This window comes from Heterocephalus glaber, unplaced genomic scaffold, assembly GCF_053883595.1.
Source record: "Heterocephalus glaber isolate CG9 unplaced genomic scaffold, H.glaber_assembly_v1.0 deba00000818, whole genome shotgun sequence".
Classification (NCBI taxonomy): domain Eukaryota; kingdom Metazoa; phylum Chordata; class Mammalia; order Rodentia; family Bathyergidae; genus Heterocephalus; species Heterocephalus glaber.
This window is the reverse complement of record NW_028258164.1, coordinates 18,449,247-18,473,502: the sequence shown is the minus strand read 5'-3', so window position 1 is coordinate 18,473,502 and position 24,256 is coordinate 18,449,247. Positions and strand designations below refer to the sequence as shown.

Sequence of the window (24,256 nt, the reverse complement as noted above, 5' to 3'; positions counted from 1 at the left end):
AGACCGGGCACCATGCATCCTGGACAGAGCAGGGAGCCAAGTGCATCTTTGTGTTACAGGAAAAGAGCAACACCACCACCATAGGCAGTAAGCCTTGCTGGCTCAGTTCGCAGGGGGAACAAAGAGGATAGAAACCAGAATTACCAAAAGACTAAGGTAATTTCCAGAAAGAATCCTGCAACTCATCATCTGAAAACACACGCTTTATGATCTACTTATATAATTTATATTTTCTTATGGCCTCACTAAAAATTAGAAAAAATTAGCAACTAAGATTAATGTTATATTTTTAGCTTTTTATCCACCACCACCACCAGGGATCGAACTCAGGACCTTGCGCTTGTAAGGCAGGCGCAGCACCACTGAGCTAAATCTCTGGCCCCTGTTATATTTATACTAAACTTTCTCTAAAATATCACCATTTTTTTTCATGGGATGTGACAAGCCTATTTGTTCTAGCTACCATTTCTTCTTTTAATTAGTACATATGAAGTAGATAATGTTTACATTCCTTATGGGGAACTGATACACATACATAAAAATCTTAATTCCTATTTTCACCCCCTTTCATTTCCCTCCCTCCTCTTCTCCATCAAGTCAAAATATTATCATTCTGAAAGACTCTGGAACCCAGTAAGTACTTCACACAAGTAGCTAATCTCCATCAGGACTGGCCACACAGCACAGACCCAGAGTGAGCCATGGCAATGAAAGCCTTTGTGGGGCTCCTCCAGGCAGAGACAGTTACACACATGCACATGCACATGTACTTCTCACATGAAGTACTATTTTCTTGGCATTTTTAGCTAGCTTCCTTGCATTCTCTCCTGACCTATGCTCAGCATGTCATATGCTATCTACTGCCAAGTGTCTGCTAAGAAAAGCACAACAAAATCTCCACCTAGCCAACAATTTACTTGGAATAAACTCAGCTGTACAAGTTCTATATTAAGAAGGGGGGGGGGGGCGCGCGCCCGCGCACCCACTGGGGATTTAGCTCAGTGGTTCTGGCACCTGCCTCAAAGCCCAAGGTCCTGAGTTCGATCCCCAGTACCAAAAAAAAAAAAAAAAAAAACCTAGGCGGGGCCAGGGATTTAGCTCAGTGGTTTCACCACCTGCCGCGTATGTGCAAGGACCCGAGTTCGATCCCCGGTACCAAAAAAAAAGAACTAGAGGAACCTCAGGAGGGGGCAAGCCCAGTTTGCTTCTCCAGTACCACACCATATTGCCACAGTGTGTGCAATGGCTCTGGTTTACCATTCACTCTCTGCACACTAACACTGGGTGTGGTGCCCTTCAGGGGCCAGTATGGCTGCAGCCACGTACCCAGGCTATGACCCAAACTTCTAGTTCCATCGAGTTGGACACTTCCTATGACACTACCTGATTTTTCTGTCTAATTGCAAAGGTTAGATAACATGAAGGATCTAGTGAGACTGAGTAACATTCCACTTAAAATATATATTATTCTTTTTATCCAAGAATTTCATCAAATGTTGTCCTTCACTACTTAAGAGACTTTCTAAGCATAACACTCTTGGGAAGATTAATGGGGAAATGAAGGTTATTAAGCACCGATATGTACACACTGAAAAAATGCTAGTTCATCTACAAAGCTCCTGTATCAAAAAGAACATACATACTTAAAAGCTGCTGCAACCGGATATTCTAAATGTACTATTTCTGTCAAAGATTAAATCTAGGGGGCTGGGGATTTAGCTCAGTGGTTTCACCGCTTGCTGCGCAAGTGCAAGGACCCAAGTTCGATCCCTAGTATCAAAAAAAAAAAGATTAAATCTAAGGATTTCATACCTGTATCAAATGAAGAAAATCCACCTCCAAAGGATGGAAATCCACTGAAGGTAGAGAAAAAGGAGCCCGCACCACGGCTTCTGCTTCCTCGGGGACCCCTTCGGTTTCCAAAAAAGTCTTCAAATGGGTCTTCTAGAAACAAATAGAAACACAGAGAGTAAGAATCTTTATTCACATTTACTTTTTCCATGGGGGAAGGAAAATGGGTTAATGCTTTCCAACATACCATTCAGTCAAGAACAAACACCTTACCGACATGAAGTTACAATCAAGTAGAATATCTGGACCATCTCATTCAATACTCCTACTTACTGCTTTAACTCAACTAAAGCTATATATGCCAGCCCACGATTAAATGAAAGCACCATACATATAAGCATGAACCAAGATCACTGAGATGTACCTGAGAGCAGTTTTAACACTGCCTTTTGTTCTGTGTCCTATTAAGACACTGTCCTGCTGTCACCACTGGAAGAGGTGATGTCACACATAGTAGGTTGTCTTTCAGGGAGCCCCAGTGACCTCTTCATAGTAATTCGGAACTCAAAACACAGGATCACTCTAACACACCTGTCTAAGAGCATGCTAGCACAAAACAGCTGCAAAACCCAGCCACAGCATCCAGAATCTCTTTCATATTCCTGTAAGTTTGAAGCCTCAAAAAAAAATTTAGTCAAAGTGAAACGTGAACAACAAATACTAAGCGGCAGGCATAACAGATTATTATTAGAAATAACAAAATGCTCCTGGAAATAAAAGATTAGTAGACTTATTGAGGAATAGTTCACATTAAACATAATATTGCAATTTTTAAAACAGTACTGAAAGCCTAACTTTGTTGTTTATATCAATCAACAAGTACTTCACTGAAGATGTAAGATTTGTTTATACATACGTTCTATTTTTTTAATTTACCTGTTTCTTTGTAATTACTAAATGCTATGTTTTTTCCAGAACTCAAGGAATCTGTGAGGAATAACAACAGGGAATCCTAAAGGATACATTAGGACGTTAAGTGCATGCAGAAGAAAGAGAGAAGCCACCTAGAACACAGAATGACAAAATTAGTGCGGCACATTTATAAAACATAGGGCAAGACAGCAAAACGGGAACCAATGTGCCAAACCCAGAACATGATGGTGAGAACACAGCTGCAAACAGCAGAGCATGGCTCAAGACAGCAAAGTTCAGGAGCTCACCAGGCCCAGCAAGGCTGCACTCCAGGGCACAGCTACAGAGACCAGAGGGAGCTCCAGCTGGACAGGGTGCACTGCACCTTAGGTAGAACTGTGACAAGTTCCAAGAGCTTGTTCCAAGAGCTAGGCAAAGGCTGCATGAGAGGGCTGTGTATGCAGAGCCACACATGGGCATGCTCCACCCCCAGCCCCAACACAGATGTATGGAGGGAGGGATGGGACAACTGCTACAGTCTGCAAGAGGCTAAGCCCAAAACATTACTGATCCACAACTCAGTTCCCACATTCCACAGTTAAGGCCATTCTTTAGAGGAGTTCGTTTTTGGCAGGCCCTGTGGTGCGTGCCTGTAACACGAGCTACTCAGGAGGCTGAGATAGGACGTTCAAGCCCAGGCTAGCAACTTAACAAGACCCTGCTTCAAAATTTTGAAGTAAAAATGGCTGAAAGTTTAAATGGGGAGTAGGGGCCAGAGATACAGCTCAGTAGGAAGGTTCTAGGCTCAACCCCCAGTATCACAAAAAAAAAAAAGGTCATTTATGCCAGGCAGGGTGGTATGTGCCTATAATCCCTACCACTCAGGAGGTTGAGAAAGGAAGATCACAAGTTCAGACCTAGTCTGGGCAACTCAGCAAGACCCCATCTCAAAATCAAATGCTTTTTAAAAGAAGAAAAAGAATAAAAAAGGAGGGACAGGGATGTAGCTCACTGGTAGAACACTTACCTAGCATAACCAAGGCCCTGGTTCCATCTCCAGTTTTCATAGGGGGAAAAAGGAAATTCATTCATGAACTGCTATAAATAGATCTTACTGATCTGTTGTTCTAATAGAAGAAAGTAAAGTCAAGCCAAATCTATGAAGACTCCATTTCAAATAAAATCTGCACGGGCTGGGAATCTAGCTCAGTGGCACTGCACCTGCCTCTCAAGCAAAAGGTCCTGCGTTTGATCCCCGGTACCAAAAAAAAAACAAACAATAAAAAAAAACAAATAAAATCTGCACATTCCATTTTGTAACCACCTTTAAAACTGATTGCCACAGCTACACACCAACTGCGCCAATGAATTTTCCCATACGGCAGATCTATGACACGGGTAAGTAACTTTTAACTCTACTACCCAAATAAGAATCATAAACAGTTAAACCTTACTGTGTGCTAAGAGGAAACACTTAAACCCATCTACACAGCCAGCCTTACACTCTCCCCACACAGTACAATCCTAACCCAGACATTCTTTGGCACACTCATAAAACTATAATTACATGGAATCGTGGAAGTCAACAGTATCTTTCTACAATTTTCCCTTTATCACTGCTGTAAAACTGACTTCAGGACTGGGTGTGTAGCTCAGCAGTAGAGTGCCGAGTACGTGTAAGATTCTGGGTGAATCCAGAGAACTTTGCAAAACACGGTCGAAGAGGACAAATATAACTTTAATGTTTTAGAATAAACGTCAGTAAGATGTTTCAGCATGTTACCAGCACTGTTCTATCAACAGGGCGGGCGCAGGCACAGTGGAGGTGCTCAGCAACATAGCCTAGGTCAACAGTTGGAAGTCAGCAGAGGTGTACACACTCCCTCCTTCCTGCACATTCATGTGTGTGCATGAGTGATGCCCGTCCATGTGTTTGACCCAGCATCTATGTTTCCTCCTCCTGCCTCATATATGAGGTGCACTAGGCAATGGGGCATCAAAGAAGAAGGTGACTATGGATCAAGGACCTAGCCTCCAGTGGGAAGGGTCAGGTGAACTCAGGTAGACAGAGTCAGGGGCAGGAGGGACAGGACTGTGGAAAATTTCATGTGTTGACCTCCCTGGGACATGGGATGCCCCAATTTTCATCCAGCATGGTTCTGGGTGTTTCCAGATAAAGGTAACATTGGAATCAGTAGTCCCCGTCACGCAGATCACTCTGAATTTAAATCCACATGAAGACCTGAAGAGCACCTAAGACTGAATCCACCTCCAATACTCCAGAGCACACCAGCACTGGCAGTTTCCCTGCTGGCTCTGTGAGCTGCCTAAGTGTTCAGTCTAAGCCTCATCATAAATGACAGGAGTCCCTTGGCTCTGTTTCCCTAGAGAACTCTAACCAACTCAGATGCTTTCACAATATCTTTAGGCCAGCCAGTCTTAATTCAGCTCCGGATCCTGACATACAAACACTACTTGAAATAGATGTCTCTATTATCATATAACTCTTTCATTCCAATGCTGCAGTCAAACCCACCATTCTCTCAGAAGTACTAAACCCTGTCCATAATATTAGCAGCTACTAAAGTAACTGACAAGTAATACCAAACTTATAGTCAAAAAAGTACACTGATTCATGTGAAGAAAGAGCATAAAACACACACACCACTGACACAGGTGCAAACACACAAAACGCCCCATGGAAGAAAACTGAGGATGTGGGAAAGGTGGTAAAGTCCACACATCTTCTTAGAGCCTGACAGAACTGCAACAGCATACAGTGGAGAGATAGTGACTGAAACCAGATGCTTTAATCTAGTGCCAACAGGGACAAAAGGGAAAGGCAAGCACTTCAATGCCACAGCTCATATTGTGCACACAAAACCCACCAGGTGTGAGAGGACAGCACAGTGATTTGCCCCCTTCCCTGTGGTACCAGATAATTAAAGCCCAAGTATACAGGAAAAGCTGGGACAAAAAGGGACAACAAAACAAACCCACAACAACCCTAGAATGCATGCCAGCTATTTCGAATGCAGGTAAGCAATTTGCTCGACACCACCAGCGACTCTCAGCAAGAACAAATCCCACAGGCTGCTATGTCAGGCAAGACCACTGCCATCTACAAAGGATCCCAATGTCAGAGCAGAGCCAAAGACACTCATTTATACAACTCCAGTGTCCTACATAGAAGCCCACACATTCAGAACAAAGTAGTGACATATTAGGTAGGAATCTGAAATAAAAAGAAACAGGAACCCAAGAAAAACAGCCACTGACCCCACTGTGCTGCAAGCCTGCAGACAAGGTGGTTCTCTACACCTTGGATCAGCACCTAGAATAGAGTCTGGCACCAAGTTACAGGGCATGAATCACATTCATTAAATCAACACTACCATTTTCAACTTCCACAATAGGTCCAGCAAGTACTGTATCTTCCAAGAATTAGAAAAATCCATCCACATAAGAGGATACAAAATACGCTGGACTAAACTATTCTACTTCGAAAACCATGAGGCATGGTTTTAGAAGACGAGCCCTGGAGACAGGTAAGAATGCACTTCTGTGCAGCTACAGGACCCACTTCCTCCCAGAAGGACCTTGCTAAGGAAGTAGTGGTTCTGTCAAGCATCCTTTCTGCTCCTGCTCTAAGACGACAATTTTTTCTTCCCATTACCCCATCTTCTGCCCCACTTCCTGTTCCCTTGAACAATGTGCCATGCCTATTCACCTCCCCAGGATGGACTATTCCCCCCAAGATTTAAACCATTCTTCCTACACCAAGATGCCTTCTGTGTGCTTGTACGGATGCAGCTCTCTCAACCTGTGAGCTGTCCACAGGACAGAGTGACTATCACACAAACAACATTTAATGCCTATGACCCAAACACTTGGAAAGGTACTGCCATCCTCTTGGAGGAGAGAGGGTTAAACAGGAAATGTCACAGAACTTTGGCTGGTGGCCTGATCTCAGAAAGTGCACACAAAGCCTTATTCTGTGCCTTTAAGGTATGGCCAGTCCAGGTCCTCGAGGCAGATAACACAGTCCTCAGAATGACTCCCCAAGAGGCCATGACCTGGGGGGGGGGGGGGGGGGTAGAGGCAAGGATGTGGGTACTGCAGCAGCACCTATTCTAATGTTAAGTGAAATCTGCCCCAGACCTCAGAGCATCAACTCTCAACTGTGCAGATGGCCAGGCTGCAACATGGTGCATTTGCCCAGGGTAGCCCAGCGGGAAAGTGGGCCCATCCCTCAAGAGAGAACAAGCAGAGATGCCCTGTGGAAATGGCTCACTGCTGAGCTGAATAACTGAGGACACTGGCTACCAACACAGAACCTAGCAGCACCATCTGATGACAGTGCAGGACACAGTCACAAATCCACATGCAGGATTAAAAACCAATCTGCTCTGCCTCTGTCTCTGCATTGTACACATTTTCCAATTTATAACCCATCTTAACAAAAACAAAAGGGATAGGAGGTTATTATCAGCTGAACTGTGGCCTTCCCAAAAAAGATGCTTGAAGTCCTAACCCTGGGTGCCTGTGAAGGTCGTCTTATACAGAAATAAGGTCTTTGCAGATGATCAAGTTAAGACAAAGTCACTAGTGTGGTCTCTAAATTTGTAATCATCACTCACTGCCCCTATGTCAAGAGGGGAGCGGACACAGGTATGCAGAGAGGGGAAACTATGTACAAACATAGGGAAAGACATCTGCAAGCCAAGGTCCACCTAAAGCCACCAGCGCAGGATGGCTGATTTTTCCTTGGCCTCAGAAGGAATGGGCCCTGCCAACACCAAGTCCCAGGCTGCCAGCCTCCAGCACTGGGAGCAGCTCAGTTTCTGCTGAAACTCCTGCTGCTGAAGACCAGCCTTCCTAGGTGGAGATGGCCAGGAGACAGCAGATCTAGTCCCTCAGGGCCCCACCACTTCTCAGGTCCACCAGTCCTATCTCCAAAGCAGCTCAGGTTATCTGACCAAGTACAGTATTGAGGCATCAGACCAAGTTTTTTGTTCTAGATAAACTTTATAAATAGACTAAATCTCTTTATAAAACAGAGGCCTGGGGCAATTCTTGTACAATTTATTCTTGCCTCAGCCTCCCAAGTGCTGGGATTACAGGCATGTGCCACCACACCTGGCTTACAATTTATTCTTGAATCAGCAGCACCTCTGGTGCTGGCTCTGGCTCCAGCCCGCAGAGCTCCTCACAGAGCTCCTCCTCACTCAGCAGTGATGTGTACTCCTCACTGAGCTCCTCCTCTGCATCCCAGGGGCTAGCTTCCTCCTCACTGGATACGGGGTCCAGCTCCTCACTGAGAAGCTCACCCTGGCCCCAGCTACAGCTTTCATTCAGCTTGTCACTAAAGAGATCCAGCTCCTCACTGGAGATCACATCCAAAACCTCACTGCTCTCTTCGCTCAGGGTGTCTTCTCCTGTTTCCTCATGAGAGGGCTGGTCTAGATCTTCACTAGGCTCCAAATCCTCACTGGACACTTCCTTGAATCCTGGGGAGTAAAATGACTGGCTCACTACCTTAAACTGAGACCTCAGCTCAGAAAAGAGGTTATTTTCACCCTCCTCACAATTAATTTACATGCCCTCCAAGGTCTGCTTTCTTGGGTTCCACAAACCATGCATTTCTCCACTACTGCCTTGCAAGATTGTCCATGAAGGGAAAATGCCAAAGTGCAAAATGAAAAATCTCCCCAAGAAATGGATTTCAGGATCAATTTTGGCTTTCTGAAATGCAAATATAAATAAAATACTAAGTTATACCTCATCCTCGCAGAAGATAGTTCCTGCCCTGACTACTGAGATCCAAAGGTAGTGCTACTGAATCTTTTCCTGAGAACGCGAGACACTAGGATGACAAATGAGGAAATGCCCCACCTAATCCAGTTTAGCTTATTCCTGCTTCATTCGGTGAGGGCTTATCTGCATGCGCTCCACATTATGAGAAGGATTTAAATATAGCCACCTGGCCTGGCACATTCTGAGAACAGCCTGCAGACGCTGCCTCTACTTGCTTTGCTGGGAGAAGTACTCCCATTGATACTGAGACTGGCTTAGCTCCATAGGACGCCAGGACACAACAAGCCCCACTTTTCAGTTTTCTGGCACTGAGGTTCACCGAACCCCAAAAGGGGATGCAGGGAGGCTTGTTCCACAAGGAGCTCTATATTCTGCAAAATGCAAAGTGGAGCTCAAAAACATCTTACAACAGACTTTGGGGGGTTGGTTTCTGAGGCCTTGCTAAGTTGCCCAGGACAGCATCAAACTCATCTTTATCCTGCCTCTCAGCCTCCCCACGTAGCTGGGAATAGAGGCTCATACTACTGTACCCAGCTATCTTACTTACAATGGATTCTAAGCTACTTCTTTGACAGTCAAACCAGGAGAGAAGGAAAAAATTGTGTGAAAAATTAAGGTTGAAACTAATGTGCTATATAATACAGGGACAACATAACTGGCCTATGTACATAACCTGGATGCTAAGCCCCATCCCTGCATGCCACACTCTACACTACACATACCGCCAGTGGGCTGCAGTGACTTCGTACATGCAGAAACTGTTGAGCACTTCTGTTTCCTTTCCTGTATATAAATCCTTACAGCCTGAAAACGGAAGTCCCTTAGAACACCTACAAGAATGGATGGAAAATCGCCACTGCCACACTCACCACAAAGGTAGGAATGCCTGCTATGAGGTCTGAGCAGCCCAAGAGCAGCTTCAGTGAGCCTGGCATTGGACTACAGCAAAAACTCAACTCACTCACACCTAACTTTAAGTCAATGCATTTTTTTTTTTGGTACCGGGGATTGAATTCGGGTCCTTGCGCTTGAGCAGCAGGCAGCGAAACCACTGAGCTAAATCCCCAGCCCCAAGTCAATACATTCTTTACAAAGAAATGCTCAAGGAAAAGCACTGTTAATGGAAAGGCTTATCATGTGAGACAAAGCATGTTTAAGAAAGAGCCCAGCTGCTCGCACATGAAGATCACTGACCTCTTCACTCCTGTGCACCCCAGAACTGAAGCCTAAGGTACCAGAAGGGCAGGCCTCTTGGCCACCAGCAGACCCAGAATTCCAACTCCAGCCCTGCCCCATCCACAAATCAGCCACCATGGAGTCTGCTAAAGACTATAATAAAGATTATAATGCAAAGGTCTATCACATTACGGACCGAAAAAGTCAGCAAAGTGTTTAAGTAATAATTTCTGGTCAATGAAGGTCAAATAATAAAGAATATAATTGTATTTCTACTTTATATATTACAAGTTAAGTATCCCTCAACAGAAAATGCTTGGGAACAGAATCGTTTCAGATTTGGGATATTTTTTCAGATGCTGGAGTATCTGCATAAAAATTTATTGGGTGAACATTATTAATTCAAAAATCAAAGTTGCTCCAAAATCTCAAACCTTCTAAGAGTCCCTCCTGCCAGCCCACACTATGTTTATGGCAACTACGAGAGGACCACAGAGTCTCCCCAATTCTCCCTAATCTGACCACACTCCTGCTTCGCATCAGTGCTTCCAAGCCAGTGAACTTGCCACCATGCACTCACCACTGATTCCCCCTCAGAAGGCCCACTCAAGGTCAGGTCAGGAATCAGAGTGAACCAGGTGTTGTGGCACACACCGGTAATCCCAGCACTTGGGAGGCTGAGGCAGGAGGACTGCCATAAGTTCGAGCCCCATCTGAACTACACAGCCAGATCTTATCTAAAAAAAAAAGAAAACAATAAAAATAATGAAAATCTCCAGGAATCCCCATCTGAGATCAATTGAAAATTGAAGGCCTGAACCGCCTTTTAGGCCCAAGACCTACCAGGGCAGTGGCAAATTGCTTCTCTTCATGCCCATGGCAGGTAGGGTATGCCATGGGTCTCCTCTGTCCTGTTGTCACAGGTGAACACAACTGCTCTTCTCTTTTCCCTCCTGGGGTTTGCCCATGTTATTCAGACTCTTCAACCATACTCCAGGCAATGAAGGAGGCAAACACAATGTGTTCCCCTTCGATGTACATGAGACAAAAGTGACAGTGACAGCACACTCAACCCTGATCTCTCAAGTCACCAAGAGCACATGAGAGTCCCAAGCAATCAGAGGAAATCCTAACAGCAGAGACACAAGAGCACCTAGCACACTGCCTGTGTCCAAGACACGGATGCCCAGGGTCGGGCATCATGACTGAAAGGAGATAAGAACACCTACATTCACAGTCCAACAGCTGTGAACCAAAGAAACTCTTCTCTTCTGCTGCCTGGCACCACAACTGCTGTGGCTTCAGCTGTCACAACACAATTAAAAAAGAAAGGCTGGTAGGTCACAAGTCTTCTAAATAGCATCTATGACATTTAATGATTTTAACAAGATGACCCCATGGAAAATTCACACAGAAAATGGTGTTCCAGAGCAGGGCTGGGGATGGAGCTCAGTAGTACAGCATCTGCTCAGTCCACACAAGGTCCTGGGTTCCATCAGCATCACCCACATCTTCATGCCAATCTGACAAAGTAAAGCCAAGCTAATAGAACCACAGAGTCAAGAGAAAGAACACATTAAAACCTTCATTATCTTAATGTGCATCCCATACATTCAAACGTCTTAGAAAAAGAAGGCAGGAAAGGTCTGACCACTTCTGTGCTGCTTAAAATCAAAGGTTACTTACCAAACACAATATAAAACAGGAAGTGCACCACTGGGCTTCACAAGCCACAGACACAACACACACACCAAGGGATCCACTTACCGAAGAAGTCGAATGAAAATGGGTCCCTTCCACCAAAAAATTCCCTGAAGACATCATTTGGGTTCCGGAATGTGAAACCAAACTCAAATGGACTGTCAAAGTGACTTCCACCTACATAAACACAGGATGAAGGTTCGTTTATGAATTCTGGTCTCTTATGATCTGTCTATAAAATACTATACACATAATGATCTAAAAAGAGAACACACATCTATCTGGGGTTCTCTGTGACTCAAAATGAGCCCCACACTGATGAAAACTATCTGTGCATAGGGGGCTCAGCACTCAGCAGAGGTTCAAGCTGGGTTCTCTTCATTACTACTTCTCACTATTTCCAAATCTCTAGTCAGCACAGATAACATACATTTTCAATGCTTGTTGTGAAGGCTTATGGAAACCCAGAGTATATTTACACAACTTCCCCACAACTGCAACATGACCACATGGGTTCAGAGCAAGACTCTGAGGCATCCATGCTAAAGGTGCATGGTACAACAGCTGATCACCATGGGGACTTTCCATGACACACACATTATTTAGAGTCTGCCCTTTAAACCCAAAGGACATACTGAGTAAACTGATTGGTGATCTAAGAGCGTAAGCTCAGAATATGACAGTACAGTGAGGATATTGTATCACATCCATAGCAGGTACATCGATAAATACTTCCTACTAACAAGATTCTGTTTTTTGGTTTGTTTTGTTTTGGGGTTGAGACAGAGTCTAAATAAGTAGCTCATGTTGGCATTACAGGAATACACCACCACACCAAGCTTAACAAAGTTTTAATAGTTACGAAGAATTCTGGTTGTTTTGGGGTGGTCTATTATTGCTGTTTGTTTCATTTTCTTTTTTATACTACTGATTGAACCAGCATATCCACAATGAGCTACATCCCCAATCTTTTATTAATTTCTTATTTTGAGACAGAGTCTTAGTACACTGCCCAGGCTGGACTCAAAGTTCTCGTCTTTCTGCCTCTGCCTCCCAGAATATTGAGATTATGGCTGTGCACCAAGCCCAGCTTTTTAATAGACTGTTTAAAAGTGATATCAATTTCTCCACCCTCTACCCAATTCACCCCACTTTTTAGGCTGTACCTGTATTTATTACCATATATATTAACTAAGAGATTCAGTAATTTACAATTCAGAAACAACTCAATAAATTCAGATGACTCTGTCAAGACCTTGTGTCTCCAAGGAGAAAATTGATTCACATACCTCCTCCACCACCATTTAATCCTTCTTTGCCGTATTTGTCATAAATGTCCCGTTTCTTAGCTTTAAATTTGGGAAAAAAAAAAAATTAGAGATATGTTCTTTTCAAATTCTCAGAATTCAATTCATAAGGTGCTTCCCAAGGTATAAATCAGGGTTCAACTTCTCACAAATTTCACGGAGTTAGGCTGCCCTTGTTTGTTTTTGGGTTTGTTTTTTTTGGTACTGGGGATCAAACTTGGGACCTTGCGCTTGTAAGGCAGGTGATGGAACCACTGAGCTAAATCCTCAGCCCAGGTTGCCCTTACTTTAAAAAAAACACCAACAGAAGGGAAACCTTACATACCTGTCTCCCAAAAGGTGATTCAGAGAGCTTTTAAAATCTGATCAATCTTTAAGAATTATAAATATTAAAATAATTATTCCATTAGATCATTTTTCTTACTGTCCAGAACCCCTGCATCCATTAAAAAATTACATAACCAAGTATGAAATCATTCACACCCTAGAAGTGAACCTTACTACAAAGTCCTGAGTCGTGTGGAAACTGAAAAGGAGACAGCCCAGGCCTTCAGGCCAGCAGCTCTGGGGAACAATGTGGCTGTCCTCTGCCAGTCCTGCTGCACTTTATACTCTAAGACGAGGACAGCAAAGCACAGCTTGGCAGCACCTGCCTGTGCTTTTAGTATACCACCACCTCTGTCCCCCGCAAAAAAAGATCTTATTCCATAAACAAGAGGCTTTAAAACCAGCTAGTTTTAGGTACAGAGCCCTAATAACAACATAACGCTACATTTAAAAGACAACTCCAGAAACTAGAGATATTTATAGCTAAATGGATGCACATTGAGGCCATACTCCTAAGTGAAATAAATAGGACACACATGTGTAAATACCAAATAGTTTCTCTGGTGTGAAAAACTAAAAGTGTAAATAATGTTCAAATGCTATAACTGATAATGTGAAATAGGAAGAAAAGGTCTAAAGGAGTGGGGAAAGGGGAAAGGATAGGGGAAAAGAAAAAATATGATAAAAGAAAAAAATGGAAAGAATGTCTCTGTAAATAGGGGAGGGTGTAGGCAGTGAAGAGAGGGCAGGGAAATGGGAAAAAAATAAGAACCAAAATACATCATGTAAAGGTACAAGATCCCAATGATGAATGTAACTGTACTGTGTACCTAAAATGTACCAATAAACTTAATGAAAAAAAAAAAAAAAAAGATAACTCCAGCCTAAGGATATGTGAAAAATAACACTCTCCCCCCAAAAATCAGACCAGACCTTTCATGGTCATTTAAAGGTTCTCTTCCTGAAAGACATAAAGTGTCAGTCTAGGGAGGGGGAAAAATAGGGAAAGGGGAAGTAAAAGGAATCATCAACATGTGTTACGTGCATGTACCAACTCCTCAAAGTAATAAATGTAATCATTATGCATTGCTAACATGTACTAATAAAAATAATGGGCCGGGGATTTAGCTCAGTGGTTCCATCGCCTGCTTCACAAGCACAAGGTCCCAAGTTCGATCCCCAGTACCAAAAAACAAAAATAGTATCCATCCATGAAATCCCTAAGTCTGAGAATGAAGAACCAGTACACTTTCTACCAGGCAGGGTTCCTAAAATCTCCAACACCATTCCCCTCAAAGTCCTACCCGCTGTTTTAAGACTATAAATGCATAAAGATTTCAGTATCAATGCTTTACATGTTTTCACAAATAAGAATGTCATGAAATCAGATATTCAGGATTCCCTTTAGGACACCAGGGGACAGAGGTATATGGGGTCACCACAGTTAGTAGCACAAGGGTATCATATGTTGGTCACTGGTGAGGCTGAGTGACAGTTCACTAACTTCTCCTAAAAATTGGTTTTTATCTATCAGGCAGACAGACTTGCTGTAGTCAGTGACTCAGTGCCACCATTCCTGGTACCTTTGCCGTGACTCACACCATCCATCGTCCACTGTAGCCCCTGAGCCTAAGCAGTAGTTTTCCTGCCTATGGCACCGTTCCCACCTGGCCCATGCAATCTTTTCTGCACTATGAAATCGCTATTCATGGCATGTTCTAAAGTCTAATTCTGAGCTGTATGTTCAATTCCTTTTTCTCTAAACAGTAAAGTCCTTTCAAGTAGTAAAACTCACTCCATGAACCAGGTGCTGTTCCAGGCAGAACCTCAGCATGAAAGAGGTCACAACCAAGAGACATTATCAGAGCAGCAGCAACAGGGGCATCCTGACAAATAGTCTGGCAACTCAGCCTAACCCTAACCTTAACCCTCAGCTCCTCAGATCCAGGGTACTATGTGCTATTTTGAAACAGTCATCGTTGGAGAACCTGAGGAAGCCAAACACTCCTCAGGACTCACGAGTAACTCTCCAGCTCCAATCTCCATGGCCCTCTAGTCCAGCTGGAAACACAGCGAGTCCCATGTACCCACGCGCTGCCCATCCCTGCCCATCCCTGCACACCAACTCACCCACCACTCAGCCAGCCATGTGCAAGCCCAGTGCGTGCCACTTACCATCTGATAACACCTCATATGCCTCAGCCACTTGTTTGAATTTTCCCTCTGCTTCTTCTTTATCCTCAGGATTTTTATCTGGATGCCACTTTAGTGCCAGTTTCCGGTATCTTGAAAGACCAAAGAGTGTATCAGTCACAGCCAAAGCCCAAAAGCCAAAGTGCTTTTAAAACTAATGTGGTTAGCGAGAAAATGGTTTCAGAGCTGCCATCTGGTGGAATTAAGACTAGTTTTAGCTAGACAGTTCCCCTTATCCTGAGAATGAAGTAAGAGTTCAATATCCAGACACTAATACAATCTGACTCCCAAAACTAGGTATATTTGTGAGCCCAAATGTCCACAACACAGGCCCACGATCACTGGCAAACCCACACAAAAACTGTATTTGGGGGAGGGGTCTATGTAGAAGTGGCCTTGGTCAGCAGGCAGTAAAAATCCGGCATATCACCCTTATCTATGTTGTCCCTATCGCCTCAGCCAGCCTGGCAGATCACTGGGACAAAGGTGAGTCACCTACCGCAACACAGACCAGGATGCCAGGATCCTGCCAGGAGCCACCTGCTCTGGAATCATTGTAGAAATGGCGTTTATAATTACTGGATTTGAGGATAGGGAGTACAGCTCAACAGTAGAGCATGTGCTAGCATGTGAGGCCCAGAGCTGGGTTCCAGCACCAAAGAAGGAGGGAACAAGCCTCTAGCTGGTCAGCAAAGCATAAACTGCACACATTTAAAAGACAGTATGCTGGGCCAGGCAAACTCCTATAATCCCAGCTACTGTATGTGAGCGGTTGACGCCTGCAAACTGAAGGCCAGCCTGCGTGACTCAGTGACACCTTGACTCAAAATAAATAATACAAAGGGCCAAGGACATGGCTCAGTAGATCAGCTGGGTTCCATCCCTATTATGGAAAAAATAAGTAAAAGAAGGGAAGAAAAGGCCCGGGGATTTAGCTCAGTGGTTTCACTGCCTGCTGGGCAAGCGCAAGGACCCGAGTTCGATCCCCGGTACCAAAAACAAACAAACAAAAAAAAAAAAAAAAAAAAAAAACAAGAAGAAGGGAAGAATGCATCCCTCAAAATCTAAAACTACAATAGGAACCTCACCAATCATTCAGTGTTCATGTGAAAACTAACTAACCTATGAGAATCTACAAGATTCAAGTCTCGCTGTTCCTGGTCATACATCACTGAAGTTTTTTTTAAAAAAACCAAGGTGGGCCAGGGATTTAGCTCAGTGGTTCCATTGCTTGCCTCGCAAGCGCAAGGACCTGCGTTCCATGCCTGGTACCAAAAAATAAAAAATAAAAAAAATAAAAAACCAAGGTGTAGGGCCGGGGATTTAGCTCAGTGGTTCAGGCGCCTGCCTTGCAAACGCAAGGTCCTGAGTTCGATCCCTGGTACCAAAAAAACAACAAAAAAAACCAAGGTGTAGGGGCTAGGAGTGCAGTTCAGTCACAGACAGCACTTGCCTACCAGGTATAAGGCGCAGGGTCTGGTCCCCCACAACACAGGAAAAACAAAACAAAACAGAACCAAAATATAATCCAAAGTTTAAGAGAGAAGTAAAAACTGTAGCAAACTATTTCCAAAGCTAGCCTCCAGACCTGTCTCACCTGCACAGCAGCACTTCGCTGGCCCTTAGCATATGATGGAAACTGGAGAGGAATCTAAGTGCCTCAGAAGACCAGAGGTGAGGTGGCAGTCACACATCCTAGCCTTCATGGGGCCAGCACACACAACAAAGCCAGAAGCCCATGAGGCAGCAGTTCTTACAATACACACCACCACACAGCTAGCATTCTGCTCAGCTGGAAAGTCAGTATTTACCAAGTGAGGAAATCTTGCTGCTTTTAAAGGTAAAGGCCTTTGATAAATTCATACTTACAAGTCATCCTGGAGACACCAACCCTAAGTAAAAGCAATCTACTCTACCTCCAGCACAACCGAAGGCTCAAATTCTATCAGTAAAAACAAAGACTTTGCACATTCTACACTTATTCATTAACAATGAAACACTTAGAAATGTCTCTTTGGTCCAAATTCTACTAAGTAATGCTGGCTGTTAACTGACCAGTTAAAAAACAGTGCAGCCAGGGATTTAGCTCAGTGGTTCTGCCGCCTGCCTCGCAAGCACAAGGACCCAAGTTCAATCACTGGTACCAAAAAAGAAAACAGTGCAGAGGGCCGGAGATACAACTCAATGGCACAGCACCTGCCTGGCAAGCTCGAGGCCCTGAGTTTGATTCCCAGTACCAAAAAAAGAAGAACAGGGCCGGGGATTTAGCTCAGTGGTTCTGGCACCTGCCTCGCAAGCGAAAGGTCCCGAGTTCAATCCCTGGTACCAAAAAAAAAAAAGAAGAAGAACAATGCAGACCTGAATCAAGTGCCAAAAGTCACACACCGGATTAGATAAACCATACACACACACTAGATTAGATAAACCATACACATACACCTGATGGTCTCCCCAGTGGGCCATGCCTATGGTCTCTTCGCTGAGGTTTGAAATGGGAATATTCTGCAGGCAACTCTACCCAACACATCCATCACTTCATCACTCTTAGCTTTTAAAAAAAAAAAAAAAGTACTGCTAGGGATTGAACGCAGGGTCCTGGGCACACTAAGCACACTTTATCATTCCAGCCCTAACTCAACAAACTTCCAGCCTACACAGTGGAGCATACCTATAATTCCAACTACTTAGGAGGATCACGAGTTCAAGCACATCCTGGGCAATTTAGCAAGATGCTATCTTTAAATACAAGGAAAAAGGGCTGAAGATATAGCTTAGTGCAAAGACCCTGGGTTCAATCCCCAGGTTCATCCCCTTCCACAAAACAAAAAAACAAACACTTGTTTGCACAGAAATGTAGATTTCATTATTTCACAATTTTAAAGAGTAATTTCAATAACCTTAAGCTTACCCCTCGCTCTATAAAATCTCATTCATAGGTAAGGCCTAAATGAGTTGCATCCATCCAGCTAGCCTTCAGAGCCACCTGTGTTGGGTCTACACAGACAGTGGATTAGTTCTCAATTGTCAGGATGGACAGCATGATCTAAGACATAGGCTTGGGTCTGGCCATCCCAAGCGGCCCCACCCTGAAAGAGGGTGCTTAAGAGCACCAAGGCAACCCAACCTCCAAGTCCAATGGACAGGGCACTCTGGAATTATTCCATACTCTCCATAAATTTTTTTTTTGTTTTTTGCTTTGTTTTGTTTTATACAAAGTCTCATTATATAGTTCAGGCTGGACTTAAACTCACTATGCATTCCAGGCTAGCCTCAAATTCACAACAATCGTCTGCCTCAGCCTCCCAAGTTCTCCATGAGTTTTTGATCTGCCTCAAGCAGAAAAGGAGTCCAGGACCAAGGCACAGGAAACAGGTGACCCTGCCCTACTGGCAAGATAAGGGCTAGGCTAGACCCAGATGTGACATACACATCCACTGCTGTCTAAAGTTACTATTAATTAATTAAACTACATGGTGCTGATAGACAGTAAACCACCATGGCAGATGCAATCTTCAGACTGCTCTGCAGCTCGGTGGTAGAACACTTGCCCAAACAAGTGAGGCCCTTGGCTCCAACCCAGCACTGCCAAATAAGCACCAGGGGGCTCTAACAGATAACAGAAAAAGGTGTGCCACCCAGTCACCAGTGTGCAACTAACTGTAGGCATACAGTACTTACGCTTTCTTGATGTCCTCGGGGGAGGCATGTCTCTGCACGCCTAGAACTTCATAGTAATCCACCATGTTTTAAAAGTTTCCCGGAACAAGTCCTGCAAATACAAATGTGTGGTCAATGACAAGGCTGCCACAGCTGGGTGGGACACCAGGTGAGAGCTGGGTAGGAGGGAAGGGTTCAGCTCTGCACATACTGGCCACAGAGGGAACTTCCATAGCCTGCCACCAGCCTGTCAGGCAGGGCCTGTTCTGAGCCTGGTTCCAAGACTCATGCCCAGAGACCGCAGACATGGGAAAATACTCTGGAATAGCCTAATACTAACCTAAACCAAATAACCAAGAAGGTGACTGAGTGCTAAGGCAGAGTCCAGGTGGCCATCTGACAGGAACTGACAAACTTGCTGCATGTATCCTAGACACCAGCGCACCTGGAAGCTTTAGTTACCTCCCTCCCTTCATGTGATCCTGTGCCAGGTGTTAGGCAAGGCTATGGAGCTCCAAGGACAAGAACACTGTCCCTATCTAAGAAACCCCCCACAAACACCTCACTCACTCTATCAGAGGATTGCAAAAGCCCTCCCATACTCTCCCAAGAGAGAAAAAGGAAAGGCCCTGGACTTCAGTGATTGGTGTAACTTTACCATCAGGCGCCCCATCTTCCACACCACACCGCCCTGTGGCCGACTCTGACTGACCAAATCATTGCACTTGAAGCCTTCAGGATGGAGGAAACTAGCAGCAGAGAGCCTTGCTTCACCTGCTCATTCACCCAACAGCAGGAGGGAAAGCCACTCTGCTCCTGCCACATCTGCGACCGTTGGAGCTCTGGAATCACACAGGGCTGCAACGTGTACTGCCTCTTCAAAACAGGACATTTCCTAACCAATTTTGTTTCTTTAAAGCTGACTGCCTAAACCACTTCTTTAAACCAACTACACAGGGCTGAGGATCCACCTCAGTAACAGAGCAGCTGCCCTTTAAATAAAAGGATGGGGGGCGGGGACGGTGTGTGAAGGGCTTGGGACAAAACAATTGCAGCTGAAAGATACCATCGCCCCATAAAGCCAGTCCTTTTCCTGAGCTACTCTGCCCAAAACTGAAGCAGGGCTTTTAGTAGCCCTCACAAAAACCAGTTTTGAAGAGTTTCAAAAGAAATATTCTGACTGTGAGCAAATACCATACATGAAAATAACCTTCCTAAAGCCAGGTTGCTGAGGCTAAACAATGTCAAGGTTAAATAAAGCCCTATGAGCTACTCCATTTCTCAAAACAAGAGACAGAGGGGCTAACGGCATGGCTTAATGATACAGTGCGTCTGGTATTCAACTCCCACAGCCAACAACAAAAAGATGTGGTTTTACTATATACATTTAAGTATATACATACATATTTATATGCCTATACTATATCAGGACTCTGATATTGGTACAGGATTTTGTACACATCCTCTTGTGCAACTATTGGGCAAGACTCTGGGTTTTCAGGCTGGGACTTGCTTTTCAAGCACAGGAAACCAGGAACTGCAACTAAAATCCCTACAGGAACTACAGCTCCTCCAAGGGCTATAACTCTAAGGAAGGGAAACAACAAAAGTTCCTCCCACTTAACTACAGAGAAGAAAGAAAAGGACCTCTGAGAACATGAGGTCCTGAAAACTTCATACATGAAGAATGGAACCTTGCCATTACCTTTTAAAACTATCCCAGAGTCAGCTGGGCATGGTGGTACAGCCTGCAATCCCAGCACTCTGGGATCTGGGAGGCTGAGGTAGGAAGATCACAAGTTTGAGTCCAGTCTGGAAACTTAGCAATTTAGGAAGACCCTGTCTCAAAAAGTAAAAAGGAGAGCCAGGGATTGAGCTCAGTGGTACAGCACCTGCCTCACAAGTGTATGCACTTGTGAGGTCCTAAGTTCAATCCCCGGAACCACCAAAAAAAAAAAAAAAAAAATGATAAAAGCAGAAGCTAAATATGTAATAAAAGAGACCAACAAAACTAAAGCTTTAGCCAGGGATTTAGCTCAGTGGTTCCGGCGCCTGCCACACAAGCGCAAGGTCCCGAGTTCAATCCCAGGTCCTCCCCCGCAAAAAAAAAAAATTCACAGTTACTTCGGGCCAGAGATTTAGCTCAGTGGTTTCGCCACCTGCTGCACAAGCGCAAGGACCCAAGTTCAATCCCCAATACCAAATAAATAAATAAACCTCTCTCAAAAAAAAAAAAAAAAAACTATAAACTTTAAAAAAAAAAAAAAGTAAAAAGGACTGGGGTTGTAGCTCAGTGGAAAGGCCCTGGGTTCAATGCCAGTACTGCTGTACACACATGCATAAAATCCACGAACTTTAAGATTTGAGCACATTTATCAAACTTGATTGAATGCACCTAAAACAGGCTCTGTAATTAATAACTAGAAAACATATGCCTTACAAACATACACATATGATCAAGAATCTATCCACCTGGATTTTGGAACACTTATAAAAACAATGGGGAAAACAGAAAATACCACAAAGAAACATCTGCAAACCTCAAACTCTTGTTTTAAGAAAGTCCTTGAGGGCTGGGGATTTAGCTCAATGGTGCCACTGCCTGCCTTGCAAGCGCAAGGTCCTGAGTTTGATCCCTGGTACCAAAAAAAAAAAAAAAAAAAACGCCCTTGAATAAAGAAAATCAGGATATATTTAAAAGTATATCAATTATATATCAGAGCCAGGGATTTAGATTTAGCTCAGTGGTTCCACTGCCTGCCTCGCAATCGTGAGGTCCTGAGTTGGATCCCCGTACCAAAAAAAAGTATCAATTCAATGGATTAATATGAAATTTAGGAAGGAATGTATAGTCTTCAATACTAGAAAAGATTCTTACGTATTAGAATTCTAGATCTAATAAGGCTAAAAATTCAGAATAAACTAAGATTTGGCATTTAGAGTATCAAAACATGTATTTTTCTTAAATTGATTTCTAGAATTTTTCTCAATTACACATTAGGGAGAAAAAACTTATAATTATTACAACCTCACATCAAAATCTCATGTGTTGCCAGATTCACAATGAACATGGGTGTGGGTACGTGGTTTTTCATTTCGTTGGTTGGTTTTTTGAGGCAGGATCTCCCTCTGCAGCCCAAGTTGGCCTCGAACTCTCCTCAATCCTCCTGCCTCAGCCTCCTGAGTGCTGAGATTACAGGCATGCGGCACTACAACCAGTTCCATGGTTTTTTTCAACTCCATTTGGAAATCGTCACATAAAATATTAGGGAAAAAATGTTAGTCCGTGTGTTGTTAAATAAATCTCAGGACTGCCTTCCAACTCCAAACACTGGAACCATCCCTCTGAGCCTCACACAGAAAGAGGCCAGGTACCATGTCAGATGGTATGGTGTACACACTATTACTGCTATCAATCCAAAGCACAGTTTCTTCTTCCAATTTGTCCCACACTTTCCCTAATATGTGTATGCACACGAATGATGGCAGTACCACAGCAACCAGATTCCACGCAAGGCAAGGGGTGTACAGTAAGAACACAGTCTCACACTTGAGGCCACACCTGCCAGGTGAGGGAAGCCATGATAACTGAGCTACTCAAACTCCCGGCACATACATGAGACCCCAGGACAGACATAGGGCTAATAAGGCAATGGGTATTTCGTACCAACCAACAGTGCCTGGCACTCAGGCGATTAGTGAAGACTAAGTCATGAGGAGCACACAAATCCAAGAATGAGATCAATCTTCCAGACAGTCCAAACTCCGCTACCTTTCGTGACTCCCATCACTTGACACACACCCTAATGTGGGGTCAGTAACACAAGCCTCCAGGGCACCACCCCAAATGTTTCGGGGCTTGCCCTGTCTGGCTTTACAAATCACTAGTCTCAGCTTGCTGCCCACACTGGTCTCGAAAGACACTGAGGGAGAGCAAAGGGCTCCCGTCCCCTCCCAGCCAGCCCACCATGTAAACATCCCAGTCCTCATGTCAGCCCCACCCAAGTTCTCTCTTCAGGCTTCAGACACAAACAGATGACCACAGGGCACAGCGCAAGGGTATCTACAGGCATCCCAGAGAGAGCAGGACCCAACCTGAGGTCTTCATCCTCCCTCCCCTTTCCAAACCTGGCTTTTCACTGGGGAGTTCTACCCCAAGCACTCAGCTAGAGGTCCTGCCTGTCCTCGCTTGAAAATCTCCCTGGCCCTTTCCACGGTCCCATGGTCCCACCCTAAGGACGGCAGGGCCTCCCGATTGCACCTGGCCCACTTCTCACTAAGATGGACGCTCAGAAATGTGCATGGGGGAGGGCTTAACTGGGAATTGAACCTAGAGCCTTTGCACGGAGCTACACATTTCCGGCACTTTTTTTCCTTTTTATATTGAGACAGAGTCTTGCTAAATCACCAATTTGCCCAGACTGGGTTCAAATTTGTGATCCTCAGGCCTCAGACTCCCAGAGTGCTGGGATTACAGCACTGTTATTAGTGTGCAGATTCCATCACCAACAGATACAATCTGTGGATATGGATATGACAGATCTAGCCACAAGAGACAATGTCAGGTCCATCTAAGTGTGAGAGGGAATCAGAACAGTACACTGGCATCAGTCGAGTCTGGAGGAGAGAAATGGGATGAACCCAGGACATTTCACCAAGCAAGAGACTTCACCAATAACCAGAGGCATGGTAAAGAAAACACAAGGGTTTAGCTTGTCTGTGACCTCCGAGGTGACACAGAGTAAGTCACAGCTAAATGCAATCTGGGCTCCTGGATTGGTTTCTGGGGTAGGAAACCTAAGTAGTGGTAAATAGGTGGAATCTGATAAAATATACGGTGCACAGCCCTGTCCCAAAATCTATTTCTCCATTTTGATCAACCACTATGGTTATATAAAATGTTCTACCAAGGAAAGCTCAGCAAAGGGTATACAGGAAAACCTGTACCATCTCCTCAAATCTCCAAGTTTCACAGACTGAGGTGTAGCCCAATGGTAGAGCACTCACCTAGCATGCTCCAGGCCTGGCCTAGGTGAAACCCCTAGCACCACTACCCCCCAAAACCACTATACTTTGTGACAATTGTAGCTTAAGTATAACCCTATTAAGAGGAAAGGGACTGAGGCACATTTCCTAGCACAGCCAGTGTGTGAGCTACTGGCTGTAGGTAAGCACTGAGGTCACACCAAGGGCTGTCCTGTAAATGGAGAGGCTTTGAGCTCTCGATTTACCAACACTTTACACCTCAAAACTCCCTTTCCAGTATCTAACAAGTGCCAATAAAACACGACAGAATCTCAAAGAGAAATATGATGTATAAAAATAATCAACTGGGCGTGGTGATGCACACCTGTACTCCTGGCACTCAGGAGACT

General features: G+C 44.3%; 1 protein-coding gene across 1 annotated transcript in view; it reads right to left on the bottom strand.

The window, feature by feature from the left end:
• Dnajb6 (DnaJ heat shock protein family (Hsp40) member B6) overlaps nucleotides 1-24,256 on the bottom strand; it is a 60,029-nt gene that overhangs the window by 22,326 nt on the left and 13,447 nt on the right. Inside the window, exons 2-6 of the mRNA XM_004860323.4 lie at nucleotides 18,903-18,993; nucleotides 15,207-15,316; nucleotides 12,687-12,746; nucleotides 11,464-11,574; nucleotides 1,813-1,944 (exon numbers count right to left, since the gene is read on the bottom strand). Coding sequence (XP_004860380.1) covers nucleotides 1,813-1,944; nucleotides 11,464-11,574; nucleotides 12,687-12,746; nucleotides 15,207-15,316; nucleotides 18,903-18,967 — 478 coding nt within the window. The 5' untranslated portion in view covers nucleotides 18,968-18,993. The remainder of the gene's footprint in view (nucleotides 1-1,812; nucleotides 1,945-11,463; nucleotides 11,575-12,686; nucleotides 12,747-15,206; nucleotides 15,317-18,902; nucleotides 18,994-24,256) is intronic.